This window comes from Sphaerodactylus townsendi, linkage group LG15 (genome assembly GCF_021028975.2).
Source record: "Sphaerodactylus townsendi isolate TG3544 linkage group LG15, MPM_Stown_v2.3, whole genome shotgun sequence".
Classification (NCBI taxonomy): domain Eukaryota; kingdom Metazoa; phylum Chordata; class Lepidosauria; order Squamata; family Sphaerodactylidae; genus Sphaerodactylus; species Sphaerodactylus townsendi.
Genome location: NC_059439.1, coordinates 22,089,793 through 22,117,741, shown reverse-complemented (window position 1 = coordinate 22,117,741; position 27,949 = coordinate 22,089,793). Strand labels below are relative to the sequence as shown.

Below are 27,949 nucleotides of genomic sequence, written 5' to 3'. Positions count from 1 at the left end.
CCCCCCCCCCCACTTTCCAGGATTTCCCAAAGGTTTCAGCTGAGGAAAAATGCCTCCATTGAAGCCTGTGGAAAGTCTTTGCAGGGCTCATTGATGGGGAGCTCTTTTTTTGAGATTCGGCAATAAAAAACTGCAGCAGGTTTCCCACAGATCCATGACCAGACTACTATTAAATCTGCTAGAAAAAACAGTGTTTTGCTGCACACACCTAACGTCATTCTCCAATTTGCCGTAATATGCACTGTGTAATCTTGAAGCAATCATATATCCTTCACCCTACCCTAATTTACAGGATTGCCAAGATGGGGAAAAAAGGGAGGAAGGACTAGTTATTTATTTTATTTACCATATTTATATACCACCGTCCCACAAAGGCTCAGGGCGGTGTCCATCAGTCATAAAAACAATTTAAAACATATAATAATACATAAAATACTCAAACTTGCAGATGGCTTCAACCCCTCCCCCTCCCCCCTTTGTGTACCCAAGGAGGCCAGCTGTTCTTTATGGCGAAGTTGAAATAATCCCGGCTGGCCAAATGCCTGGCGGAACAGGTCCATTTTACAGGCCCTGCGGAAACTCTGTAAGTCCCGCAGGGCCTTGATCTCACTCGGAAGCCTGTTCCACCAGGTAGAGGCCAGAGCCGTAAAAGCCCTGGCCCTTGTAGAGGCCAGCCGGATCGCCTTGGGGCCAGGGATCACCAGTAGGTCTGCCTTCGATGAGCAGAGGGGCCTAGAGGGGCGATATAGGGAGAGATGGTCCCTCAGATAAGCAGGGCCAAGGCCGCGAATGGCTTTAAAGGTCAGTACCAAAACTTTAAACATGACCCGGTACTCGATTGGAAGCCAGTGTAGTTGGTATAGGACCGGCGTAATCCGGTCCCTAGATATTTACTTGGAAAGGAACTACAGCTGCTGCATTTTGCACGAGTTCCACAGTTTCCTGTCCCAAGCTCCTTGGAATATGGCCAGGCCAATGAAAATAGGAGGCTTTAGGAAGAACATTCTTAATATCACTAAAGGGCATTCAATATGGTGTTTATTTTACTATGGATTGGAGCCCGCAATGTATATGATCAAAAGATGTCTTTCCACTCATCTGTCCTGAAGGGGTATTTTGATCAATCCCTATAGCCATCTCTATATATGCATATATTGTTACCCAAAATGATGGAAGTCTGTCTCTTTTAGAGGGGGGAAATTAGCAAAATTAGACCCTTTGCTTAGCAAAACATCGGGGCAAGTTCTGCATTACCTATATTATGCCCAGTTCAACTTTTTCCTCAGAGGAGACCCATGAGAATATGTTTCATCTTCAATACTGATCTGTGTCAATCGGTTCCAGAATGTTAAAGTTGCTTGAAACGCATACGGTCATTTGAGCTCTGAAAACACATCAGTTTCCTCTATCTCCTGCCTTACCTATTACTTTTTTTGAAGGGCATTTAGCACATCCTTGTTCCTCAAGCTGTATACTATTGGATTAAACATAGGTGCAATGATCCCATACATAACAGAAAGGGCCACAATTCTTTTTTAGAAGAGGAAGGAGAGCTGGGGAGAAAGTAGGTAAAGATGGCAGTGACATAAAATATGTTGACAACAGTCAGGTGAGAAGCTGAGGTGGAGAAGGCTTTGAGACGCCCATCCTGTGTACGGATCCTGAGGATGGATGCCACTATATAGACATAGGACACTAGTGTCAACACAAAGGAACCAATGACCACATTTCCACTCACCGCAAAGACAGCAATCTGATTGATTTGAGTGTTGGAGCAAGAAAGCTGCAAGAGAGGTGGGATGTCACAGAAAAAGTGATGGATGACATTGTCCTGGCAGAAAGACAAATGGGACATCAGGCCAGTGTGCACACCTGAATTAGCCAAGCCCAGAATCCAAGCAGTGGCTGCTAAAGAGGCACAGACTTTGCAGCTCATGAACACTCTGTAATGCAAAGGATGGCAAATGGCAACATATCGGTCATACGCCATGACACCCAGCAGGAGACATTCAATGCCACCAAAAGAGATAAAGAAGAACAGTTGGGATAAGCAACCAGATAGAGAGATAGATTTTTCCTGGGAGAGGTAATTCATCAGCATCTTGGGGACAATGGCTGTTGTATACCCAATGTCTACCATAGAGAGGTTGGCCAGGAAGAAGTACATGGGGCTGTGAAGTTTGTCCTCCAAGCTGATGGTAAGAAGGATAAGAATGTTTCCCATCAGGGCCACCACGTAGATAAGCAGGAAGACGCCAAATAGAATGAGTTGGGTTTCAGGGTCACTGGAGAATCCCAGGAGTATAAATTCAGTGACAGTGGTGACATTCTGCAATGTTTGGCATGGAGGCTCCATCTGTGAAGGAATGGTTATATTTTGTAATTCTTGATTTGATTATAAACCATTTTCGAACAGATGGTTCAGAGTAAAAATGCCCTGTTAAATGTTCTTTCCCCAGTTAATTTAGTTATTCAGTGAGCTCAAGAAAAAGAAGTGTTTTGATTTATACCCTGCCTTTGAGGTGTTAAATTAACACATTGCATAAAACTGACCTTTTAGTAAACAGTCACCGACTGTGCATAAGTACAATAATAATTATATTAGTGTCGCAAATATTCCTTCTTGTAAATACCATAGACTATGTAATATTTAAATTATAGATGCTTCTAGTACTCTTATTATAGATTATAGATTATGTAACATTTTTGAATAGTGCTTCTAATTTTCTTTTGTCTATATATACACTATGGTAACGGTACCTTGAAACTGATGTACCCTGATCTTATACTACTGGTCGCTGACTGTAAATAAAATGACTTGGTTCTATGCATAAAACAAGCTGAATAGATGAGTAAAACTTAAATTCCCTCAATTACAATCCCCTCCACTATACCCACTTCTTCTTGGTTTAAAATCATATTATTTACAGCAGACATTTAGCTGGATTACTAACGGTGGATGCATACAGATAATAGACTCAGAAGCAAGTCCCAGTATGTTCAACAGTATTCCAAGATAAGAATTCATCATTTACTATTTCACTACTTAACATTGATATTCCAGGGGAAGGCAGGATTCAAGAAACGTCCATTTTTATACTACAGCTCCTTCATCCCATGTTCTCTGTTCATCCTACTGATTCCAGCAATATATAATTTTTCTAATATTTAAATTGTTTTTATAGGGTCTCTGTGAAGTAATGCACAAGATTCTCACAAATGTGTGTGAAACTTAGACACTGGGAGAACTGTTCTACCACCCATTGAGAAGTATTGGGTAGACCCTGATATTCTCTAAGTAGCCAAGGTTCTCATGTTTGTGTTTGTGTTCAACTACCAAACACTTCATTGATTTTTTTAAAAAAATAGGAAAAACATATATTTCCAGAATTGCCAGAATAAGTTGAGGAGTACAACTATATACTCTTAGAGCTGAAAAGGTGCCAAGCAGCTTCCTGGGGCAACATTCAGAAAATGTGAAGGAAGGATCCCTTAAGCAGCACATACAATGTTGGACACAAGCTGAGAAGGTAACTGATGAGACGAACTTAATTGAATTTAGAGTATAAGCCTCCTGAGCTCCGAAACTCTGCAAGCCAGGCAGGAGACATCTTGCAAACAACTTGAAGCCAAAATGTTCACCTTCTAGCATCTTCAAAATAAGACAGCTTGGGCTGAAATGAAATGTCCTGAGAATGTCTTGTGGATGGGAAGTGGAGGAGCTGTGATGGGTTCCTCTCCAAGACACCTTTTTTGCATCCTCCCAGCAATACAAAAGCATTTTGGAGTGACTGACCACTCCACACTGGGCCAGTCACATATGCAGGTGAAATGTTAGGAGCCCAAATTACTTGCTGGACCACAGTCACACAGTCAGGAAAAGCCACAACTTACAAATTACATAACATTATAAAATATATGGAATTATGCAATGAAAATTTAAGAAATAATGTCACAAAATGTCATATAAATTTTGCAATTGCCAAAAGTCAACCTTGGACCAGCATCTGCTGATAACTTGGCCACAATGTCCTGTATTACAGCAGAGCTCCACTTACAGATATATATATAATAATAGGTTTACATTATATTTCTTACAGTCAACAATGTAATCTTACCCAGAGAAATGGATTACTTCAAGATCAGTGAACCAACTTGAGAGCCAAGCTCTGACATTTCCATCAAGACATCAGTCGTGTGGATGTTGAACTCTGGTGATTACTGACCTAAAGGGGGGTAATCTTGTATGGTTCTGAAGGCCAACTTCTCAAGGAAACAAAACTGCAAAAAAATATCAATTGATTGTCTGAGACCGGTGAGATAATGGACTAGATTTCAGTGACATGATGAAATGGTTCCAGAATGAAAAAAGGGGAAAAAATGATTGCCTTCTGGAATTAGCAATATGTCCACTAATGTCCATTACATCCCAGAACTTACACAAATTACACATTATTTTGTGAAACATTTTCCAGTTTGATCAGTTGGGTTGCTGAGGAGGAAGTTCAAAGGATCAGTGAGTCTCCTCCTCCATAATTGTTGGATAGATAGACTGAGTACATCTATATGTATTATTTGCCTTCCACTGAGGGAGCTCATTAACTACACTGATGTTGATATATTCATGAACTGCTCTTAATACACCTCAATTAGATTTCAACATATAAAAGAACTATGTTCGATCACCTGTGCAATTTCATATATAGGTGTGATTGCTTCTGTGAGCTTCTTTTTCACATTCTGTCCCTATTAATGGTCATATTACTTATAACATAGAAAACCCACAAAGACTTTATATTTTTCACTTGCAGAACTACTATATGAAGGTCAAGGAGTAAGTGATTAGTAGCAAAGAAAATTACAGTATTTTACAAATTTAAAAGAGTAAACTAATTAAAAGTTATGATATTACACTTCACAGTATAGTTTACCTGTTTCATTTTACCAAAAGTCATTCATACATAGCCCATTTGGAAAAGACTTTAATAAAGTTGACGTTTTTGACTTTGTGCACTAAACCCAACATCAGTTCAGCCTGTGCTTTTAACAAACATGCTACTTCCAACTATATTTTACAAGACATGCTAAATATTCCCAAGAGAGCGTTGTGTTACATCATTTCTTGATCTCTAGTATACTGTGAGATTAAAGTGAAAATTTCAAAATGGATCTTAAGAGACAGACAGAATGTGAATTCTAGAAAGAACACAGAATATTATGTCTGACTTATTTTTAATGGAAGTGGGTTGTGGTGGAGAAAACAAGGGCCAGATAGGAATTTTTTTCTCAAGTTTTATTAGTTTTTATTGTTTTATAAAGTTTTGTTGTTATCTGAACTCTCATCCATTCACTAAGTTTTGACCATTACATATTTTATTTATCTGTTATATTTACACCTCAGCAACCCTATTGATGCCTTCATTTACAAAATGAAATGGAAACAATTTTACAGCATGAATAATTTGAAATAATAGAACAAAGAATACCTAGATCAGAGGGTCACGCAAACAGCAGCTCTCCAGATGTTCATGGACTACAATTCGCCTCAGCCCCTGACAGCATGGCCAATTGACCATGCTGGCATAGGCTGATGGGATTTATGAATCCCATGAACATCTGGAGAGCTACAGGTTACTGAATTCTCTATTAAACTATTTCAAACCATGTTTGTAAAATGGTGAGTCTGATCCAGGAACTTACACTTATGAGGAATGATCCAGAGACGCAACATTCCACTTGTTTAATTATGATTTATATAAACGGAGTGTTTAGTATCTGCATTGATGTCACTGAGACGTGTCTGCCTGCATGCTTTGCTCGGCCCCAGCTTCCTCACCGAGATATTATGGCTGGCAGGAAGAAGGGAAGGGAACTTCCATGTTTTGAGACAAAACTCTGCCTTGGAGTATCAGTTTACAGGGACATGTTCAAGAGGACTCATTGCAGCTTTATGCCCAGCTTTTTGGTTTCCTCAATCCATCTGACAAAAACTATTTCAGGAGATGTTAGTATGTTGTAAGACAAAGCTATAATGTAGAGGCGAAGCTCCCGAGAACTCAGGGTAGGCACAGACACACCGGGCAGGCACCCCTGCGGGGGTGTGGTGGATGCTCCTTTCATTTTGCAGACCCCTTCTTCTTGCATGGCCCGGACTAGGAGTGAATGCCTGGTCCATGACCAGAAAGCAATAGAACCAAGGCAGACATTTCTACAAACCTGTTTGTGAAAAAACCTAGTGGCACTATGACAGAAAAGACTTATTAAGCCACTGGTCAGGAAACACATTCTTTGAGAGAATGCTAAATGAAACAAAAAAATCTTCACCCTCTGGCTGACATCAGGGGACAGAAGTGGACAGATAAATCCCACTGGGAGGAAGTGGAGCTCATTCATACATGCAGAATAATGCACTTTCAAACTGCTTTCAGTGCTCTTTGAAGCTGTCTTGAATGGCAAAATCCACTTACAAACAGTTGTGAAAGTGGTTTTGAAAACGCATTATTTCTAGTGTCTTGGGAAGGAATTTAAGAGTTTAGCACATTTATAGAACTGACAAAAAAGCTTAAAATGCTAAACAATAAGCTAAACTGTCATTTGAAATGCGAGTTTTACTTGAATCATTACACGATAACAGACTTTTTTTTCTGTAGCGTTCTGGAACTGCTTTTAATTATGAAGATATCTTTAACATCACCCACTGAACTTACCAGTTGTATCTTGTTGGAAAGGCAGCTTCCAACTACACTTCTAGAAGGATAATAAACAAGGAAATCTAACAAAAGGAGTTCCTAATGGAGAATGCGCTTCATGATTTCTTGTTCTCAACTTCAGTCAACTTTATTCATTGCTTGTGGGATCTGGAGTTATAATGCTTGCCTACCAAAGACTGCTTAATAGACCAGCAATTTGAAAATTCATGAAGAGCACTGGTTATTGCTATTGACCTATTTAAAATGTCAGGGGAGAAGAGATCAGAATTTTCAATCATTAGCAAAATACATATCTATTGGCCAAAAATGTCCAGCCCATTCACTAATGGTTGCTACATGTTTTCTTCAAATTTTGTTGAAATCATTACTCCATCTTTTCTTCAATTCATTGTCTTTATTTCTCACCAACTCTCTTGTCAGCTCTTCTTTAAAGCTATTTTCACAAGGAAGAGATACCTAGAGATGTCAAGGTTGTGTTGCCAAAATAGTGGGTATGATCCAGATAAACCTTTGTGGCCATTTAGTAATTTACATGGAATCCCAGAGATATAAATATGAGACATTAATTAGATAAATATGAACCACCTTGGATCGTATTGAGATATGGTGGGGTATAAATGTAATAAATAAATAAATAAATCATTCAGGGGTGCTTCCGGTTGCCAAAATAATTCACTTTCAATCCACATTCAATGCACTTGGCAACTGGTTTTTACTGTGTGGAAATGGCAAAACCAGATGTGTTTCCATACTCCTACATTCCTTGACTTGTCAAAGTTTTTTTTAACTCTCTTAGCCCTACCTACTTCACCAGGTGTCTGTTGAGGGGAGAGGAAGGGGAAAGGAGCTTGTAAACCACCTTGACTCTCCTTACAGGAGAGAAAAGATTGAGTATAAATCCTAAACTCCTCCTCCTCCCTTTTCCTCCTCCTCCTCCTCTTCTGATTCCAACTTGGAAAATTTTTGTGTGGTGAGTGGCTAGGAGTTTGGGAAAGAGGAGACACTGTAAATACCATAGACTCTGATCTTTGAATCTACAATTTTCTCTCAGGGAACTGTTCTGTGCAACCTGGAAATGGGTTTATAATTCTGGAAGGTGTCCAGACCCCACCTGGAGGTTGAGCAACCCTGTTCCATTCCCAGCTGTGTGGTCCCATCCTGTACACTGTAAAACAGTGTCCCTTTCCCACCACCCCTAGCAGGGGCTCACTGCAACATAGCCCAAATGCAGAATTTCCCATTCATACCAGCACACCTCCCAAAATAAAGATACAGAACACAGGCATTTGTGAGTTAAACTAGAATGTTATTGAGTGGCTGATTAGCATTATGAACTATTCATTTCTTTTCAATATTGGAACTTGTAATTCATTTAGACAACAAGGCTAGTTGTGCTTGGGCATCTCCACTCTGGCTCCTAATCTTTTGGGCTAGGAGACCACCAGCGAGTTATTATCCATTGAGCAAAGTGCTCTGCTGGGAGTGTAATTATTGTGAATCAGTATTTGTCTCACATGGATGTGTGAGGGCAAAATGCAGCTCACGACATCTGTCACCCCCATTGATCACTAGGAGTTGATTCAACAGATCTGACTAGCTAGTGGTGTCCCCCTACCTCCCTCACCGCTACATGTGTGTGTCCTCCCAAAACCGTGTGCTTGGTGGAAGAGGACGACCCTCCCGGATAGAAGGAGTGTACCATTCTTCAGTCAAGGGTATCTGTCTCACATGCTACATGCGTGTACATCTTGGCTATGTTTGTTTTTTAGGAAAAGAGCTGCAGTGTGTGGCATGAATGAAAAATAGTGACCAATACCCGAATTTTCAGCTATATGCACCCCAATGACTGTAACATGAGGTACACAGTGCACATACAAAGAACAATCAAGGATCCCATGGACATGGATTGTACATGCATTCAGTATAATCTGTGAGCAGGATTTCGGTAACTAGTCTGCTTGACAATTATGATAGATGATTAAGAGGACAGTGGTGGGATTCAAATAACTTAACAACTGGTTGTTTTACCGGCACCATACTAACAACCAGTTCTGTCAAAGTGGTGCAAACCTGCTGAATCCCACCACTGATTAAGACTCCATTCTGCACATGCAGAATAATGCACTTTAAAGGAAACTGCTTTCTGGTGCTCTTTGAAGCTGTATCGCGAATAGCAAAATCCACTTGCAAACAGTTGTGAAAGTGGTTTGAAAGCGTATTATTTTAGCGTGTCTTGGAGGGGCCTAAGAGTAACAGTTCTTCAGCATCAAGAATGATTCAGGTGTTTCCTCTTCCCTTTTCCCTCTCTTTCCCTCCCCATTTAAATGTTCAATAACGTATCCTCAGTTTGGGAAATGTCAAAACACTGATGCTACTTTTCATCATGCCAAAATGCAGTACCAAATATTGGATAGTCGTTCAGGGTGAGCTGCAGAAGACATTGAAAATAAACTTTGTGCTAGATCTTAAATGCATCTTGATGAAGTATTGTGCCAACAATATTTCAAAACTGTATAAAAGCGAATTGTTTAAATATATGGTAACAGAAACAAAAAATTGTATTTACTATAAGGGGGAAAGCTGAACATGACCCAGATCTTATGAATGAAATGAGTAAACTCACTGAATATTTAATACAATGGTGAAACAGACATCTTTGGTACATAGCAGACACTCCACAGAGTCAGAGAGAAGATGGAAAGTTTTCTTGGATTATATAAATCCTTGAACAATAAATGGAATAAATCTTATCTGGGCAGCTAACGGAGCAACAGTGGCGTCGGAGGTTAAAAGCTCGTGTATCTAATCTGGAGGAACCAGGTTTTGATTCCCAGCTCTGCAGCTTGAGCTATCAGAGAGGCTTATCTAGAGAATTTAGTTTAACCTGTACACTCACACACACCCAACTGGGTGACCTTGGAGCTAGTCACAGCTTCTCAGAGCTCTCTCAGTCCCACCTACCTCACAGGGTGTTTATTTGGCGAGGGGGGGGAAGACAAAGGGATTGTAAGCCCCTTTGAGTCTCCTGCAGGAGGAGAAAGGGGGATATAAATCCAAAACTCTTCTAAAGTCATGAAAGGACAATATATACAAGAAATTTTGAATTTTTATATTATTTATCAGAGGTTTACAAAATTGAATGTAGCAAAACTGGAAAACTGGGCCGAATATGAGATATATCCAAGTTTTACAGGATTATGCTATGTCAGATTTTATAATACAATATTTTTAAATTAAAGCCAGAACAATATCCTCAGTTTTTAGCCAAGGAGATGGGGGTGGGGCAGAAGGAAAAGGATGTGCTACCATTGCTCTGGTCAGTTCATTAACTGAATAGTAAATTATGTGTCTTTATCAGAACTGGATTCTTGTAACCTGCCATAATTTAAAGCCATCCCATGCTTGCTTACCACAGCAATCAATTATGTGCATTCTGGCCCCGACAATGTTGTCTCTCTTTCGAGAGCGTTCAAAAGTGCTACCTGCATTTTTTTTGTTTTGAGGCTGTAGATCAGAGGGTTTAACAAAGGAGTGATGATAGTGTAGCTTACAGAGATCACCTGACCCCTCTTCCATGGAGTGATGGGAGGAAAGGTATCATAGAAGTAAAGATGTCTATGCTATAGAAGATACTCACCAGAGAAGGGTGGGAGGCACAAGTGGAGAATGTCTTGATCCTGCCCCGAGCCGTACTGATTTTGAGCACAGACCAGGGCAAATAAGTGCATAGGAGAGGACAATTAAGGAGACAGTTGCTGTTATGATGCTTCCAGAGACAATAAAAGTCACTAATTCAGCAAGGGAAGTGTCAGAACAAGAGAGATGCAAGACAGGTGGGATATCACAGAAGAAGTGGACAATCTTATTGGGACCACAGAAATTCAGAGAAAAAATAAAGGCTGTGTTGACAACACCATTAATATTTCCAATGGCCCACGAAGCTCCTATGAGCCATCTGAGCATGGATTGACTCATGAGTAACATATAATGCAATGGGTGGCAGATGGCAGCATAACGATCATATGCCATGACTGAAAGTAGAACGCCTTCCGTAGCCACTGTGGTGAGAAAGCAATACATTTGGACTGCACAGCCAGTGAGTGAGATGGTCTTGTCCCCCGACAGGAGGTCCCACAACATCTTTGGTATGGTGGAGGTGATGTAGCAGATCTCAGTGAAGGACAAATTGCTCAGCAAGAAATACATTGGTGTGTGGAGTTGCTGGTCAATCTGTATTAAAATAATAATGACCAGATTCCCTGCTAATGTGAACATGTATATCAACAGCCCTGTAGCAAAGAGGACCGGTTGGATATGAGGGTCATCAGACAGACCCAAGAGAATGAACTCTTTCAGATGTGTTTGGTTCTTTCTTTCCATTTTGCCCGTGAATTGTGTCTCTGCAAAGGAAAGACCAGGATGTTACTTAGGGGGAAACATCTTATAATGAACAGCCTTGCAGGCAGTGGATTCTATTATAAAGTCAATATGTCTCCATTTGGGACTTCCTGCTGCCTTCAACCTTTCCTAGCATTATTGTCTTTTCCAGTGACTTTTGTCTTTTCATAATGTGACCAAACTACACAACTTCCCTGGGTGACTCAAATTCCATTATTATAGGAAAGCAGGAAAAAGCACACTCTATCTCAGGCGACCCCTGTGAAAGGGTAATTCGACCCCCAGGCTCAGAACTACTGCTCTGTCTACTTTCTCTGTGAGCCAGCATGCTGTAGTCGTTAAGAGTAGTGGACTCTAATTTGGCAAACTACATTCATATGCTCACTCCTCTCCAAGAAGTCTTCTGGGTAACCTTGGGCCAGTCACAGTTCTCTCAGAACTCTCTCAACCCACACGGAGGCAGCCAATGGCAAATGTCTCTTGTCTTGAAAACCCTTCAGGATCACCATAAGTCAGTTATAGAATACATCTATTATCTCGATCCTAAGCAAAAAAATTATAAGCTTCTAACATATCTCCCCTTAGCTGTTTTTTTCTAGACTGAAAAGTCCAGAATCCTTCAGTCCAAAATCCTTCAGCCTTTCCTTGTATGAAAATTTTTCAACCCTTATCATGTTGGTTGTTTTCTTCCACACTTTTTATTTCAGATCTCTAGTATCCTCTTTCTTGTTTGCCACTGCCCTTTCCTTTCCTAAGGAGTAGGATTTTGGTGAGCAAAATGTGACCTTGGCAAGGTCAAGGACATTGGCAAGGTTAGCACACAATCCATAAGGTATAACTTCACGTTTTGAAAATGGATCTCTTCACAGTGAACCCACATTTAAAGAATGGGTGTGCTACTGTTATCCTTGTAACATTGCCCTCACGTTGGGAAATATCACAGACCCATTTTCTCCTAGTTGTTTGCAAGAAACAAAGACCAACCTTGTACATTCCACTGACATTTTCAAGCTGCAATTCTAAAGTCAAGGATGAAATTTTGTACGCAGAGCTCTTTTATGTCTTATGTCATCTTGATGACAGCTTACCGCATAGCAAGCTGCTGCTGAAATGATGTAGCTGTGTGTAGTTTACATTATTTCTCAGCGGAATTGTTCGAATGAGTCCTTTTGAGGAATGTTACAAATGCACTCAAATCATAAACATAGTCTCTTGTGAGCGAAGCAAAAACAGTTGCAATGAGACTTGGCTCCACAGGGCCTCTAAAATGGAGATGTTCCCTGGGATCTTTGGTTGAGGCAGCCATGGTTTCCTTTCCAACTTGCTGGCCTCCCGATCTGACCCCCCTCCTCCCGCACAAATGGTTATAAGTTATATTACAATAGGGTGAGGATTCAAATGCTTTTTAAGCATTATTAGGGCCCATTATGGTATCCTAGCAACCATTTCAATTTGTCAGTCGCCATCATTGATACAAATTGGTGTTAGTGTTTTAATGTTTATTATTGTTTGATTGCTGAATTAGAAATTGATATTGATTTGTTTGTGGTTTAATAATGTGTGTTAGCTGCCCTGAGTCCAGCCTTTAGCTGGGAAAAGTAAATTTAATAAAATAATGAAGAAATAACTAGTGACCCTAGGAATCAAAATCCTCCAAAATATCCTACTGCCTTGCTCAGGTCTTGCCAACTTAGGGCCATGGTTTCCTTTATAAAGTCAGTCCAACTCATGTTTGGCCTTCCTCTTTTCCTGCTGCCTTCAGCTTTTTGGGATGTTATTGTCTTTTCCAATGACATCTTCTTGTATTGTGATCAAAGTACTATAGCTCCTAGGAATAGTTCAAGCTTGACTTGATCTAGAACCCATTTCTTTTCCTTCCTTCCTTCCTTCCTTCCTTCCTTCCTTCCTTCCTTCCTTCCTTCCTTCCTTCCTTCCTTCCTTCCTTCCTTCCTTCCTTCCTTCCTTCCTTCCTTCCTTCCTTCCTTCCTTCCTTCCTTCCTTCCTTCCGGATGCCCATGATATCCATAACATTCCCTTCCAACACCAAACTTCAATATGAAAAATGGTGGTATGCTCTTTTTACTCTACCATCCACAACTCTAATTTAAACGCATGTAACGACTACAGAAGAAAGTATCAGAAACACATATGATCTATGAATAGCTTTTCATGGTATGTTTACTGTCATGTCATGTGCCTAACATCAAATTACCAAAAAAGTAATTGCCTCTTAGTGAACAGACAGAGATTAACTTAGGAAACGTACTGATAGCAAAATAACCTTATAGTTGCCCTTACACATCTGAATAAGGAACTTACATGGCTGAACAAGAAACTCTGCAGCCATGGCAAATCATAACTTGGGCTGTTTCTGCATGGGAAAATAACAGCACCCCAGGGATGCTAAAAACTGCATCCCTGGGGAGGAGTTTGCACAGCTGGCACTGCTGCATCACAGCAGCGCCATCCTCGCACCCCCCCCCCCAAGCAGTGCGAAGGCGCTGCTTTCAAACCCCAAATCAAAGGAGCGAGGTTTTTGCAAAGCAGTGTCTTCCCAATGGCACGGTGTGAACAGCACTGGCAAGAAGACGCTGTTTTCCCCATCCCCTCCACTCACCTCTTTTCTGGCAGCGTTGCTCTGGAGGGCTTGAGAGACATGCCCACTCTGCCCTCTGACCCCTGGAGGTCGGAGGCTAGCATGGGCATGTCCCTCCAGCCCTCCAGAGCGATGCTGCCAGAAGAGATGAGTGGAGGGGACCAAAGGAGAGATGGCTCCATGCAGAGCACCTCTCCTGCTGGGGAGGAAATTGGGGCTGCTCACACGCCCCCAAGCCTCCACCGGCATAATTTATAATTTATATGCCAGTGGAGGTTCGTTTCCGTGGGTGTGCGGAAAGGGCCTTGGAGTTGGATACAACCATGTTTTATGATATTGAGGGGAAAAGGAGTGGGACTCTTTTGATCAAGCAAATATGCATGGAATCATATGGCCTCTGGGGGCATGGTAGGTGGGTAAAAGCCATCTCTCACAGGGGCTGCCTTAAAGAGTGGATTTGTGTGAGTCTAGCATTGTTGAAGCTTTCCCCCTACCTTACCAGGTCCACGTGGATATTGGAAATGGCAGTGAGGGAGAGCACAATCTTTTTTTAATTTCATAATATTCAGATTCAGGTTTTTGATCCCCCCCCCCGCCAAAAAAAAATTTCAGTAAAAAGTGAAATAAAACCAAATAAGCATTATTTGGCTTTAGTTGAAATGTCCAGGGTTTAAAACCCAAACCCAACATTTATTGAATAAAAAAATATTGGGCTCATTCTCTAGCAGTTGTCTAACTCTAGCAGTTGTCTAACTGTGACTAGCCCAAGGTCACCTGAGCCCTTTGGGGGAGGGCGGTATAAAAGTGGAATAAATAAATAAAATAAATAAATAACTGTGGATATGAACAAGAAACGCATGGTAGTCACAGATGTCAGCAGGGGCATGCATGTGGATATGTCAAACAGAAAAAAAAGGCTGCGTTAGACTGGATCTGAACAAGCCAAATGTGAAAAACTGAACATTTTGGGCTTTTTTTTTCACTTTCCAGGATTTCCCATAGGTTTCAATTGAGGGAAAATGCCTCCATTAAAGCCTATGGAAAAATCTTTGCAAATCTCTTTGACTGGGAGCTGTTTTTTAAGACGCGGCAATAAAAAACTGCAGCAGTTTCCCCACAAATCCATGACCAGACTAATATTAAATCTGGTGGAAAAGCCAGTGTTGTTTCATGGTTCTATTGTGCTTAGAAGAGAAGAAGAGTTTTGGATTTATATCCCCCCTTTCTCTCCTGTAGGAGACTCAAAGGGGCTTACAGTCTCCTTGCCCTTCCCCCTCACAACAAACACCCTGTGAGGTGGGTGGGGCTGAGAGAGCTCCGAAGAGCTGTGACTAGCCCAAGGTCACCCAGCTGGCGTGTGTGGGAGTGCCCAGGCTAATCTGAATTCCCCAGATAAGCCTCCACAGCTCAGGCGGCAGAGCGGAGAATCAAACCCGGTTCCTCCAGATTAGATACACGAGCTCCTAACCTCCTACGCCACTGCATTTGACTGGATCTGAACAAGGCAAATGTGAAAAAGCTGAACATTTTTGGCTCCCCCCCCCCACTTTCCAGGATTTCCCATAGATTTCAGTAGAGGAAAAATGCCTCCATTGAAGCCTATGGAAAGTCTTTGCAGGGCTCATTGATGGGGAGCTGTTTTTTTGAGATATGGCAATAAAAAACTGCAGCAGGTTTCCCACAGATCCATGACCAGACTACTATTAAATCTGCTAGAAAAAACAGTGTTTTGCTGCACACACCTAACGTCATTCTCCAATTTGCCGTAATATGCACTGTGTAATCTTGAAGCAATCATATATCCTTCACCCTACCCTAATTTACAGGATTGCCAAGATGGGGGAAAAAGGGAGGAAGGACTAGTTATTTATTTTATTTATCATATTTATATACCACCGTCCCACAAAGGCTCAGGGCGGTGTCCATCAGTCATAAAAACAATTTAAAACACTTCTGTAGCACTTAAAATACTCAAACTTGCGGAATGGCTTTAGCCCCTCCCCCTCCCCACTTTGTGTACCCAAAGGAGGCCAGCTGTTCTTTATGGTAGAAGTTAGAGCCGTCCCGGCTGGCCAAAATGCCTGGCGGAACAGGTCCATTTTACAGAGGCCCTGCGGAAGCTCTGTAAGTCCCACTTGGGGTGGAAGATCTCACTCAGGAGCCTGTTCCACCAGGTAGGAGCCAAAGCCGTAAAAGCCCTAGCCCTTGTAGGGAGCTCCAACCCGAGGATCGCCTTGGGGCCAGGGATCACCAGTAGGTCTGCCTTCGATGAGCAGAGGGGCCTAGAGGGGCGATATAGGGAGAGATGGTCCCTCAGATAAGCAGGGCCAAGGCCTCGAATGGCTTTAAAGGTCAGTACCAAAACTTTAAACATGACCCGGTACTCGATTGGCAGCCAGTGTAGTTGGTATAGGACCGGCGTAATCCGGTCCCTAGATGTTGCCCCGGAAAGGAGCCTGGCTGCTGCATTTTGCACGAGTTTCAGTTTCCTCATCCCAAGCTCCTTAGAGTATGGACAGGCCAATGAAAATAAGAGGCTTTAGAAAGAACATTATTAATATCACTAAAGGGCATTCAATATCAATTGTTTATTTTACTATGGATTGGAGCCATACAATGGCATATGATCAAAAGATGTCTTTCCACTCATCTGTCCTGAAGGGGTATTTTTATCAATCCCTATAGCCATCTCTATATATGCAAATATTGTTACCCCAAATGGTGGGAGTCTGTCCCTTTTAGAAAGGGAAATTAGCAAGAACAGACCCTTTGCTTAGCAAAACATCGGGCAAGTTCTGCATTGCCTATGTATACTAAGTTCAGCTTTTCCTCAGAGGAGACCCATGAGAGCCATGTTTCATCTTCAATACTGATCTGTGTCAATCAGTTCCAGAATGTTAAAGTTGCTTGAAACGCACGGTCATTTGAGCTCTGAAAACACATCAGTTTCCTCTATCTCACCTTACCTATTACTTTTTGAAGGGCATTTAGCACATCCTTGTTCCTCAAGCTGTATACTATTGGATTAAACATAGGTGCAATGATCCCATACATAACAGAAAGGGCCTGATTCTTTTTAGAAGAGGAAGGAGAGCTGGGGAGAAAGTAGGTAAAGATGGCAGTGACATAAAATATGTTGACAACAGTCAGGTGAGAAGCACAGGTGGAGAAGGCTTTGAGACGCCCATCCTTTGTACGGATCCTGAGGATGGATGCCACTATATAGACATAGGACACTAGTGTCAACACAAAGGAACCAATGACCACATTTCCACCCACCGCAAAGACAACAATCTGATTGATTTGAGTGTTGGAGCAAGAAAGCTGCAAGAGAGGTGGAACGTCACAGAAAAAGTGATGGATGACATTGTCCTGACAAAAAGACAAACGGGACATCAGGCCAGTGTGCACACCTGAATTAGCCAAGCCCAGAATCCAAGCAGTGGCTGCTAAAGAGGCACAGACTTTGCAGCTCATGAACACGCTGTAATGCAAAGGATGGCAAATGGCAACATATCGGTCATACGCCATGACACCCAGCAGGAGGCATTCAATGCCAGCAAAAGAGATAAAGAAGAACAGTTGGGATAAGCAACCAGATAGAGAGATAGATTTTTCCTGGGAGAGGTAATTCATCAGCATCTTGGGGACAATGGCTGTTGTATAGCCAATGTCTACCACGGAGAGGTTGGCCAGGAAGAAGTACATGGGGCTGTGAAGTTTGTTATCCAAGCTGATGGTAAGAAGGATAAGAACGTTCCCCATCAGAACCACCAAGTAGATAAGCAGGAAGACACCAAAGAGAATGAGTTGGGTTTCAGGGTCACTGGAGAGTCCCAGGAGTATAAATTCAGTGACAGTTGTGACATTCTGCAATATTTGGCATGGAGACTCCATCTGTGAAGGAATGGTTATATTTTGTAATTCTTGATTTGATTATAAACCATGTTTTGAACAGACAGTTCAGTGTAAAAATGCCCTGCTAAATGTTCTTTCCCCAGTTAATTTAACTATGCAGTGAGCTCTAGAAAAAGAAGAGTTTTAATTTATATCCTGCCTTTGAGGTGTTAAATTAACACATTGCATAAAACTGACCTTTTAGTAAACAGTCACCGACTGTGCATAAGTACAATAATAATTATATTAGTGTCGCAAATATTCCTTCTTGTAAATACCATAGACTATGTAATATTTCGTATAGTGCTTCTAGTACTCTTATTATAGATTATAGATTATGTAACATTTTGAATAGTGCTTCTAGTACTCTTTTGTCTATATATACACTATGGTAACGGTACCTTGAAACTGATGTACCCTGATCTTGTACTACTGGTCGCTGACTGTAAATAAAATGACTTGGTTCTATGCATAAAACAAGCTGAATAGATGAGTAAAACTTAAATTCCCTCAATTACAATCCCCTCCACTATACCCACTTCTTCTTGGTTTAAATCATATTATTTACAGCAGACATTTAGCTGAATTACTAACGGTGGATGCATATGAATGTCGACTCAGAAGCAAGTCCCAGTATGTTCAACAGTATTCCAAGATAAGAATTCATCATTTACTATTTCACTACTTAACATTGATATTCCAGGGAAAGGCAGGATTCAAAAACGTCCATTTTATACTACAGCTCCTTCATCCCATGTTCTCTGTTCATCCTACTGATTCCAGCAATATATAATTTTTCTAATATTTAAATTGTTTTTATGAGGTCTCTGTGAAGAAATGCTGAATTCTCACAAATGTGTGAAACTTAGACACTCGGAGAACTGTTCTACCACCCATTGAGAAGCATTGGGTAGACCTATTCTCTAAGTAGCCAAGGTTCTCGTATTTGTGTTTGTGTTTCTTTGCAAACACTTCATTGATTTTTTTAAAAAAATAGGAAAAACTGTATATTTCCAGAATTGCCAGAATAAGTTGAGTACAACTATATACTCTTAGAGCTGAAAAGGTACCCAGCAACTTCCTGGGGCAACATTCAGAAAATGGCAGAAGGAAGGATCCCTTAAGCAGCACATACAATGTTGGACACAAGCTGAGAAGGTAACTGACCAGACAACTTAATTGGGTGGGAAACATAAGCCTCCTGAGCTCCGAAACTCTGCAAGCCAGGCAGGAGACATCTTGCAAACAACTTGAAGCCAAAATGTTCACCTTCTAGCATCTTCAAAATAAGACAGCTTGGGCTGAAATAAAATGTCCTGAGAATGTCTTGTGGATGGGGCGGGGGAGCTGTGATGAGTTCCTCTCCAAGACACCTTTTTTGCATCCTCAACAATACAAAAGCATTTTGGAGTGACTGACCACTCCACACTGGGCCAGTCACATATGCAGGTGAAATGTTAGGAGCCCAAATTACTGGACCACAGTCACACAGTCAGGAAAACCCACAACTTGCAAATTACATAACATTATAAATATATGGAATTATGCAATGAAAATTTAGGAAATAATGTCACAAAATGTCATATAAATTTTGCAATTGCCAAAGTCAACCTTGGACCAGCATCTGCTGATAACTTGGCCACAATGTCCTGTATTACAGCAGAGCTCCACTTACAGATATATATAACAATAGGTTGCATTATATTTCTTACAGTCAACAATGTAATCTTACCCAGAGAAATGGATTACTTCAAGATCGGTGAACCAACTTGAAACCCAAGCTCTGACATTTCCATCAAGACATCAGTCGTGTGGATGTTGAACTCTGAGGCGTTACGGCCTAAAGGGGTAATCTTGTGGTTCTGAAGGCCAACTTCTCAAGGAAACAAAACTGCAAAAAAAATCAACTGATTGTCTGAGACCAGTGAAATAATGGACTAGATCTCAGTGACATGATGAAATGGTTCCTGAATGAAAAAAGGGGAAAAAATGATTGCCTTCTGGAATTAATATGTCCACTAATGTCCATTACATCCCAGAACTTACACAAATTACACATTATTTTGTGAAACATTTTCCAGTTTGATCAGTTGGGTTGCTGAGGGGGAAGTTCAAAGGATCAGTGACTTTCCTCCATAATTGTTAGATAGATAGACTAGTACATCTATATGTATTATTTGCCTTCCACTGAGGAGCTCATTAACTACACTGATGTTGATATATTCATGAACTGCTCTTAATACACCTCAATTAGATTTCAACATATAAAACTATGTTCAGTCACCTGTGCAATTTCATATATGAGTGTGATTGCTTCTGTGAGCTTCTTTTTCACATTCTGTCCCTATTAATGGTCATATTACTTATAACATAGAAAACCCACAAAGACTTTATATTTTTCACTTGCAGAACTACTATATGAAGGTCAGGGTAAGTGATGACGCAAGAAAATTACAGTATTTTACAAATTTAAAGAGTAAACTAATTAAAAGTTATGATATTACACTTCACAGTATAGTTTACCTGTTTCATTTACCAAAAGTCATTCCTTTTATAGCCCATTCAGGAAAAGACTTTAATAAAGTTGACGTTTTTGACTTTGTGCACTAAACCCAACATCAGTTCAGCCTGTGCTTTAACAAACATGCTACTTCCAACTATATTTTACAAGACATGCTAAATATTCCCAGAAGACGTTGTGTTACATCATTTCTTGATCTCATTATACTGTGAGATTTCAAGTGAAAATTTCAAAATGGATCTTAAGAGACAGACAGAATGTGAATTCTAGAAGAACACAGAATATTATGTCTGACTTATTTTAATGGAAGTGGGTTGTGGTGGAGAAAACAAGGGCAGATAGGAATTTTTTTCTCAAGTTTTATTGGTTTTATTGTTTCTCAAGTTTTATTGTTATCTGAACTCTCATCCATTCACTAAGTTTTGACCATTACATATTTTATTTATCTGTTACATTTATCCCTCAGCAACCCTATTGATGCCTTCATTTACAAAATGAAATGGAAACAATTTTACAGCATGAATAATTTGAAATAATAGAACAAGGAATGCCTAGATCAGGGGTCTGCAAACAGCAGCTCTCCAGATGTTCATGGACTACAATTCGCATCAGCCCCTGACAGCATGGCCAATTGACCATGCTGGCATAGGCTGATGGGATTTGTAGTCCATGAACATCTGGAGAGCCACAGGTTGCAGACCTCTGGCCTAGATATTTCAAACCATGTTTGTAAAATGGTGAGTGCGATCCAGACACACTTATGAGGAATGATCCAGAGACGCTTACATTCCACTTGTTTAATTATGATTTATATAAACAGGTGTTTAGTATCTGCATTGATGTCACTGAGACATCAATATATATTCTTTGCTCAGCCCCAACTACCTCACAAGATGTCTGTTGTGGTGAGAAGAAGGGAAAGGAACTTCCATGTTTTGAGACAAAATACCCTTGGAGTATCAGATTCCACGGACATGTTAAAGAGGGCTATTGCCTTTATGCCCAGCTTTTAGGTTTTCTCAAAACATCTGACAAAAACTGGCTAAGAGGATGTTAGTATAGTGTAGACAAACTCTCATGCAGAGGCGTAGCTCCAAGGGAATAAGGGGGGAGGCACGACACACCGGGCAGGCACCCCTGCGGGGGTGTGGTGGGTTTTCCTTTCATTTGCAGACCCCTTCTTCTTAACATGGCCAGTTCAGTAGATACCTGAATCCAGCGAATGAAGCAATGAATAAAGACAGACCTTTCTACAAACCTGTAAAAAACAGTAGTATATGCACAAAGACATAAAAGACTTATTAAAACACTGGTCAGGAAACAGAGATCACTGAAGGAATGCCAAATGAAACCAAAAAGTCTTCACCCTCTGGCTGACATCAGGGACAGAAGTGGACAGATAAATCCCACTGGGAAGTGGGCTCATTCCGCACATGCAGAATAATGCACTTTCAAACTGCTTTCAGTGCTCTTTGAAGCTGTGCGGAATAGCAAAATCCACTTGCAAACAGTTGTGAAAGTGGTTTGAAAACGCATTATTTTGCGTGTGCGGAAGGGGCCCAAGAGTTTAGCACATTTATAGAACTGACAAAAAAAACTTAAAATGCTAAACAATAGCTAAACTGTCATTTGCAATGCAGTTTACTTGAATCATTTTTGATAACAGACTTTTTTTCTGTAGCGTTCTGGAACTGCTTTTGGTAACGAAGATGTCTTTAACATCACCCACTGAACTTGCCAGTTGTATCTTGTTGAAGAGGCAGCTTCCAACTACACTTCTAGAAGGATAATAAACAATCTAACAAAGGGTTCCTAGTGGAAGATGCGCTACATGATTTCTTGTTCTCTTCAGTCAACTTTATTCATTGCTTGTGGGATCTGGAGTTATAATACTTTTCCAAAGACTGCTTAATAGACCAGCAATTTGAAAATTCATGAAGAGCACTGGTTATTGCTATTGACCTATTGAAAATGGCAGGGGAGAAGAGATCAGAATTTTCAATCATTAGTATATCTATTGGCCAAAAATGTCCAGCCCATTCACTAATAGTTGCTACATGTTTTCTTCAAATTTTGTTAATCATTACTCCATCTTTTCTTCATTCATTGTCTTTATTTCTCACCAACTCTCTTGTCAGCTCTTCTTTAAAATGACACAAGGAAGGAATGCCTAGAGATGTCAAGGTTGTGTTGCAAAATAGTGGGTATGATCCAGATAAACCTTTGTGGCCATTTAGTAATTTACATGGAATCCCAGAGATATAAATATGAGACATTAATTAGATAAATATGAACCACCTTGAATCGTAGAGATATGGTGGGGTATAAATGTAATAAATAAATAAATAAATCATTCAGGGTGCTTCCGGACATGCCAAATAATTCACTTTCAATCCACATTCAATGCACTTGGCAACTGGTTTTTACTGTGTGAAATGGCAAAACCAGATGTGTTTCCATACTCCTACATTCCTTGACTTGTCAAAGTTTTTTTTAACTCTCTTAGCCCTACCTACTTCACCAGGTGTCTGTTGAGGGGAGAGGAAGGGAAAGGAGCTTGTAAGCCACCTTGACTCTCCTTACAGGAGAGAAAGATTGGGTATAAATCTAAACTCCTCCTCCTCCTTTTCCTCCTCCTCCTCCTCTTCTAGTTCCAGCTTGGAAAATTTTGTGTGGTGAGTGGCTAGGAGTTTGGGAGAGGAGACACTGTAATGCCATAGACTCTGATCTTTGAATCTGCAATTTTCTCCAGGGAACTGTTCTGTGCAACCTGGAAATCGGTTATAATTCTGGAAGATGTCCAGATCCCACCTGGAGGTTGGTAACCCTGTTCCATTCCCAGCTGTGTGGTCCCATCCTGTACACTGTAAACAGTGTCCCTTTCCCACCACCCCTAGCAGGGGCTCACTACAGCATAGCCCAAATGCAGAATTTCCCATTCATACCAGCACACATCCCAAAATAAAGATACAGAACACAGGTACTTGTGAGTTAAACTAGAATGGTATTGAGTGGCTGATTAGCATTATGAACTATTCATTTCTTTTCAATATTGGGCTGTAATTCATTAGACAACAGGCTAGTTGTGTTTGGGCATCTCCACTCTGGCTCCTAATCTTTTGGGCTAGGAACCACCAACGAGTTGTTATCCATTGAGCAAAGTGCTCTGCTGGGGGTGTAATTATTGTGAATCAGTATTTGTCTCACATGGATGTGAGGGCAATCTGGCTGCGACATCTGTCACCCCATTGATCACCAGGGTTGATTCAACAGATCTGACTGGCTAGGCGGGTGTCCCCTACCTCCCTCACCGCTACATGTGTGTCCCTCCCAAAGCCGTGTGCTTGGTGGAAGAGGACGACCCTCCCGGATAGAAGGAGTGTACCATTCTTCAGTCAAGGGTATCTGTCTCACATGCTACATACGTGTACATCTTGGCTATATTTGTTTTTTAGGAAAGAGCTGCAGTGTGTGGCATGAATGAAAATGGCGGCCAATACCCGAATTTTCAGCTATATGCACCCTGACTGTAACATGAGAATTACACAATGCACATACAAAGAACAATCAAGTATCCCATGGACATGGATTGTACATACATCCAGTATAATCTGTGAACAGGATTTCAGTAACTGATCTGCTTGACAATTATGATAGATGATTAAGAGCAGTGGTGGGATTCAAATAACTTAACAACTGGTTGTTTACCAGCACCATACTAACAACCAGTTCTGTCAAAGTGGTGCAAACCTGCTGAATCCCACCACTGATTAAGACTCATTCTGCACATGCAGAATAATGCACTTTGAAACTGCTTTCAGTGCTCTTTGAAGCTGTGCGGAATAGCAAAATCCACTTGCAAACAGTTGTGAAAGTGGTTTGAAAACGTATTATTTTGCGTGTGCGGAAGGGGCCTAAGAGTAACAGTTCTTCAGCATCAGAATGATTCAGGTGTTCCTCTTTCCCTTTCCCTTTCTTTCCCTCCCCATTTAAATGTTCAATAACATCCTCAGTTTGGGAAATGTCAAAACACTGATGCTACTTTTCATCATGCCAAAAAGCAGTAAAATATTGGATAGTCGTTCAGGGTGAGCTGCAGAAGACATTGAAAATAAACTTTGTGCTAGATCTTAAATGCATCTTGTTAAGTATTGTGCCAACAATATTTCAAAACTGTATAACGAATTGTTTAAATATATGGTAACAGAAACAAAAAATTGTATTTACTATAAGGGGGAAAGCTGAACATGACCCAGATCTTATGGACGAAATGAGTAAACTCACTGAATATTTAATACAATGGTGAAACGAACATCTTTGGTACATAGCAGACACTCCACAGAGTCAGAGAGAAGATGGAAAGTTTTCTTGGATTATATAAATCCTTGAACAATAAATGGAATAATCTTATCTGGGCAACTAACGGAGCAGCAGTGGCGTCGGAGGTTAAGAGCTCGTGTATCTAATCTGGAGGAACCGGGTTTGATTCCCAGCTCTGCCGCTTGAGCTGTAGAGGCTTATCTAGGGAATTTAGTTTAGCCTGTACACTCCCACACACCCAGCTGGGTGACCTTGGGCTAGTCACAGCTTCTCAGAGCTCTCTCAGTCCCACCTACCTCACAGGGTGTTTATTGTGAGGGGGGAAGACAAGGAGATTGTAAGCCCCTTTGAGTCTCCTGCAGGAGAGAAAGGGGGATATAAATCCAAAACTCTTCTAAAGTCATGAAGGACAATATATACAAGAAATTTTGAATTTTATATTATTTATCAGAGGTTTACAAAATTGAATGTAGCAAAACTGGAAAACTGGACGAATAGCAGATATATCCAAGTTTTACAGGATTATGCTATGTGTGATTTTATAATACAATATTTTTAAATTAAATAAGAACAATATCCTCAGTTTTTAGCCAAGGAGATGGGGGTGGGGCAGAAGGAAAAGGATATTAACTACCATTGCTCTGGTCAGTGCATAAACTGAATAATAAATTATGTGTCTTTATCACAAATGGATTCTTGTAACCTGCCATAATTTAAAGCCATCCCATGCTTGCCTACAGCAATCAATTATGTGCATTCACAGCTGACAATGTTGTCTCTTTCCGAGAACGTTCAAAAGTGCTACCTGCATTTTTTTGTTTTTGAGGCTGTAGATCAGAGGGTTTAACAAAGGAGTGATGATGGTGTATAACACAGAGATCACACGGCCCTCTTCCATGGAGTGATGGGAGGAAGGCCTCATATAAGTAAAGATGCCTGTGCTGTAGAAGATACTCACCACAGTAAGGTGGGAGGCACAAGTGGAGAATGTCTTGATCCTGCCCTGAGCTGTACTGATTTTGAGCACAGATAAGACAATAAGTACATAGGAGAGGACAATTAAGGAGACAGTTGCTATAAGGATGCTTCCAGAGACAATAAAAGACACTAGTTCAGTAAATGAAGTGTCAGAACAAGAGAGATGCAAGACAGGTGGGATATCACAGAAGAAGTGCACTATCTTATTGGGACCACAGAAATTCAGAGAAAAAATAAAGGCTGTGTTGACAACACCATTAATATTTCCAATGGCCCACGAAGCTCCTACAAGCCATCTGAGCATGGATTGACTCATGAGTAGCATGTAATGCAGTGGGTGGCAGATGGCAGCATAACGATCATATGCCATGACTGAAAGTAGAACACCTTCCGTAGCCCCTGTGGTTAGAAAGCAATACAATTGGACTGCACAGCCAGGGAGTGAGATGGTCTTGTCCCCTGACAGGAGGTCCCACAACATCTTTGGTATGGTGGAGGTGATGTAGCAGATCTCAGTAAAGGACAAATTGCTCAGCAAGAAATACATTGGGGTGTGGAGATGCTGGTCAATCTGTATTAAAATAATAATGACCAGATTCCCTGCTAATGTGAACATGTATATCAACAGCCCTGTAGCGAAGAGGACCGGTTGGATATGAGGATCATCAGACAGACCCAAGAGAATGAACTCTTTCAGATGTGTTTGGTTCTTTCTTTCCATTTTGCCAGTGAATTATGACTCTGCAAAGGAAAGACCAGGATGACTTAGGGGAAAACATCTTATAATGAACAGCCTTGCAGACTTAGGGCAGTGGATTCCTTTCTAAAGTCAAAATGTCTCCATTTGGGACTTCCTCTTGCTGCCTTCAAGCTTTCCTAGCATTATTCCTAGCATTATTGCCAGTGACTGTTGTCTTCTCATAATGTGACCAAACCACACAACTTCTAATTTGGTGAACAAATTCTAATTTGGTGAACTATGTTCATATGCCCACTCCTCCCCAAAAAGTCTTCAAGGTAGCTTTGGGCCAGTCACAGTCCTCTCAGAATTCGTTCAAACCACACGAAGGTGGGCAATGGCAAATGTCTCTTTCCTTGAAAACCCTTCAGGGTCACCATAAATCAGTTATACAATACATTTATATTCTCGATCCTAAACATAATTTTTATAAACTTCTAATATATCTCCCCTTAGCTGTGTTTTTTTTCCTAGACTGAAAAGTTCTTCAACCCTTATCACCTTGGATGCTTTCTTCCATACTTTTCATTACAGATGTGTGGTATCCTCTTTCTTCTTTGCAACTAGCCCCTTCCTCACCTAAGGGGTAGGAACCTTGGTGAGCAAAACGTGACCTTGGCGATATAGGGAGAAGTTAGCACACAATCTATAAAGAATATCCTCACGTTTTGAAAATGGATCTCTTCACAGTGAACCCACATTTAAAGAATGGGTGTACTACTACTGGCCTTGTAACTTTGCCCTCAAGTTGGGAAATATCACAGACCCATTTTCCCCTAGTTGTTTGCAAGAAACAAAGACCAACCTTGTTTATCCCACTGACATTTTCAAGCTGCAATTCTGAAGTCAAGGATGAAATTCCCTTTCATTTGCAGAGCTCTTTTATGTCTTATGTCTTTTTGATGACAACTTACTCTATAGCAAGCTGCTGCTGAAATGATGTAGCTTTGTGTAGTTTACATTATTTCTCAGGGGAATCGTTAGAATGAGTCCTTTTGAGGAATGTTACAAATATACTCAAATCATAAACATAGTCTCATGTGGGAGAAACAAAAGCAGTTGAGGAAATCAGTGCAATGAGACTTGACTCCGCAGAGCCTCTGAAATGGAGCTGTTCCCTGGGATCTTTGGTTGAGGCAGCCATGGTTGCCTTTCCAACTTGCTGGCCTCCCGATCTGACCCCCCTCCTCCCGCACAAATGGTTATAAATTATGTTCCAATAGGGTGAGGATTCAAATGCTTTTTAAGCATTATTAGGGCCCTTTATGGTATCCTAGCAACCACTTCAATTTGTCAGTGGCCATCATTGATACAAATTGGTGTTAGTGTTTTAATGTTTGTTATTGCTTATGATTGCTGAATTAGAAATTGATATTGATTTGTTTGTGGCTTAATCATGTGTGTTAGCTGCCCTGAGCCCAGCCTTTAGCTGGGAAAAGTAAATTTAATAAAATAATGAAGAAATAAATAGTGACCTTAGGAATTAAAATCCTTCAAAATATTTCATTGCCTTGCTCAGGTCTTGCAAACTCAACTCCATGGTTACCTTTGTAAAGTCAATCCATCTCATGTTTGGTCTTCCTCTTTACCTGATGCCTTCAGCTTTTTGGGATATTATTGTCTTTTCCAGTGATGTCTTCTCATAGTGTGATCAAAGTGCTATAGCCTCAGTTTAGTCATTTTAGCTCCTAGGATTAGTTCAAGCTTGATTTGATCTAGAACTCATTTTTTTTCTTTCCTTCCTTCCTTCCTTCCTTCCTTCCTTCCTTCCTTCCTTCCTTCCTTCCTTC

The 27,949-nt window shown here is 40.8% G+C and overlaps 3 protein-coding genes and 1 pseudogene across 4 annotated transcripts in view; all 4 read right to left on the bottom strand.

Annotated features, from left to right (window-relative positions):
• Positions 1 to 1,424: 1,424 nt before the first annotated feature.
• On the bottom strand, positions 1,425 to 2,356 carry LOC125444073 (olfactory receptor 5V1-like). Its single transcript, XM_048516509.1, is given in 2 exon segments — positions 1,425 to 1,528; positions 1,531 to 2,356. Coding segments are annotated over 2 exon segments (930 nt in total).
• Positions 2,357 to 10,132: 7,776 nt separating this feature from the next.
• Positions 10,133 to 11,090, bottom strand: LOC125444072 (annotated as a pseudogene).
• Positions 11,091 to 16,656: 5,566 nt separating this feature from the next.
• The window catches only part of LOC125444579 (olfactory receptor 1019-like), a 118,379-nt gene continuing 107,086 nt past the window's right edge, over positions 16,657 to 27,949 (bottom strand). Inside the window, exons 1-2 of one of the 2 annotated variants that reach the window (XM_048517073.1) lie at positions 19,790 to 19,801; positions 16,657 to 17,574 (exon numbers count right to left, since the gene is read on the bottom strand). In XM_048517073.1, the coding sequence (XP_048373030.1) occupies positions 16,657 to 17,574; positions 19,790 to 19,801 (930 nt within the window). Of the gene's footprint in view, positions 17,602 to 19,789; positions 19,802 to 27,949 lie in introns of those variants that run through there. The other variant, XM_048517071.1, reaches the window with a different exon arrangement.
• On the bottom strand, positions 25,200 to 26,141 carry LOC125444580 (olfactory receptor 5F1-like). The gene has a single exon (XM_048517074.1). It carries the CDS (start codon positions 26,139 to 26,141, stop codon positions 25,200 to 25,202), a length of 942 nt encoding a protein of 313 aa, XP_048373031.1.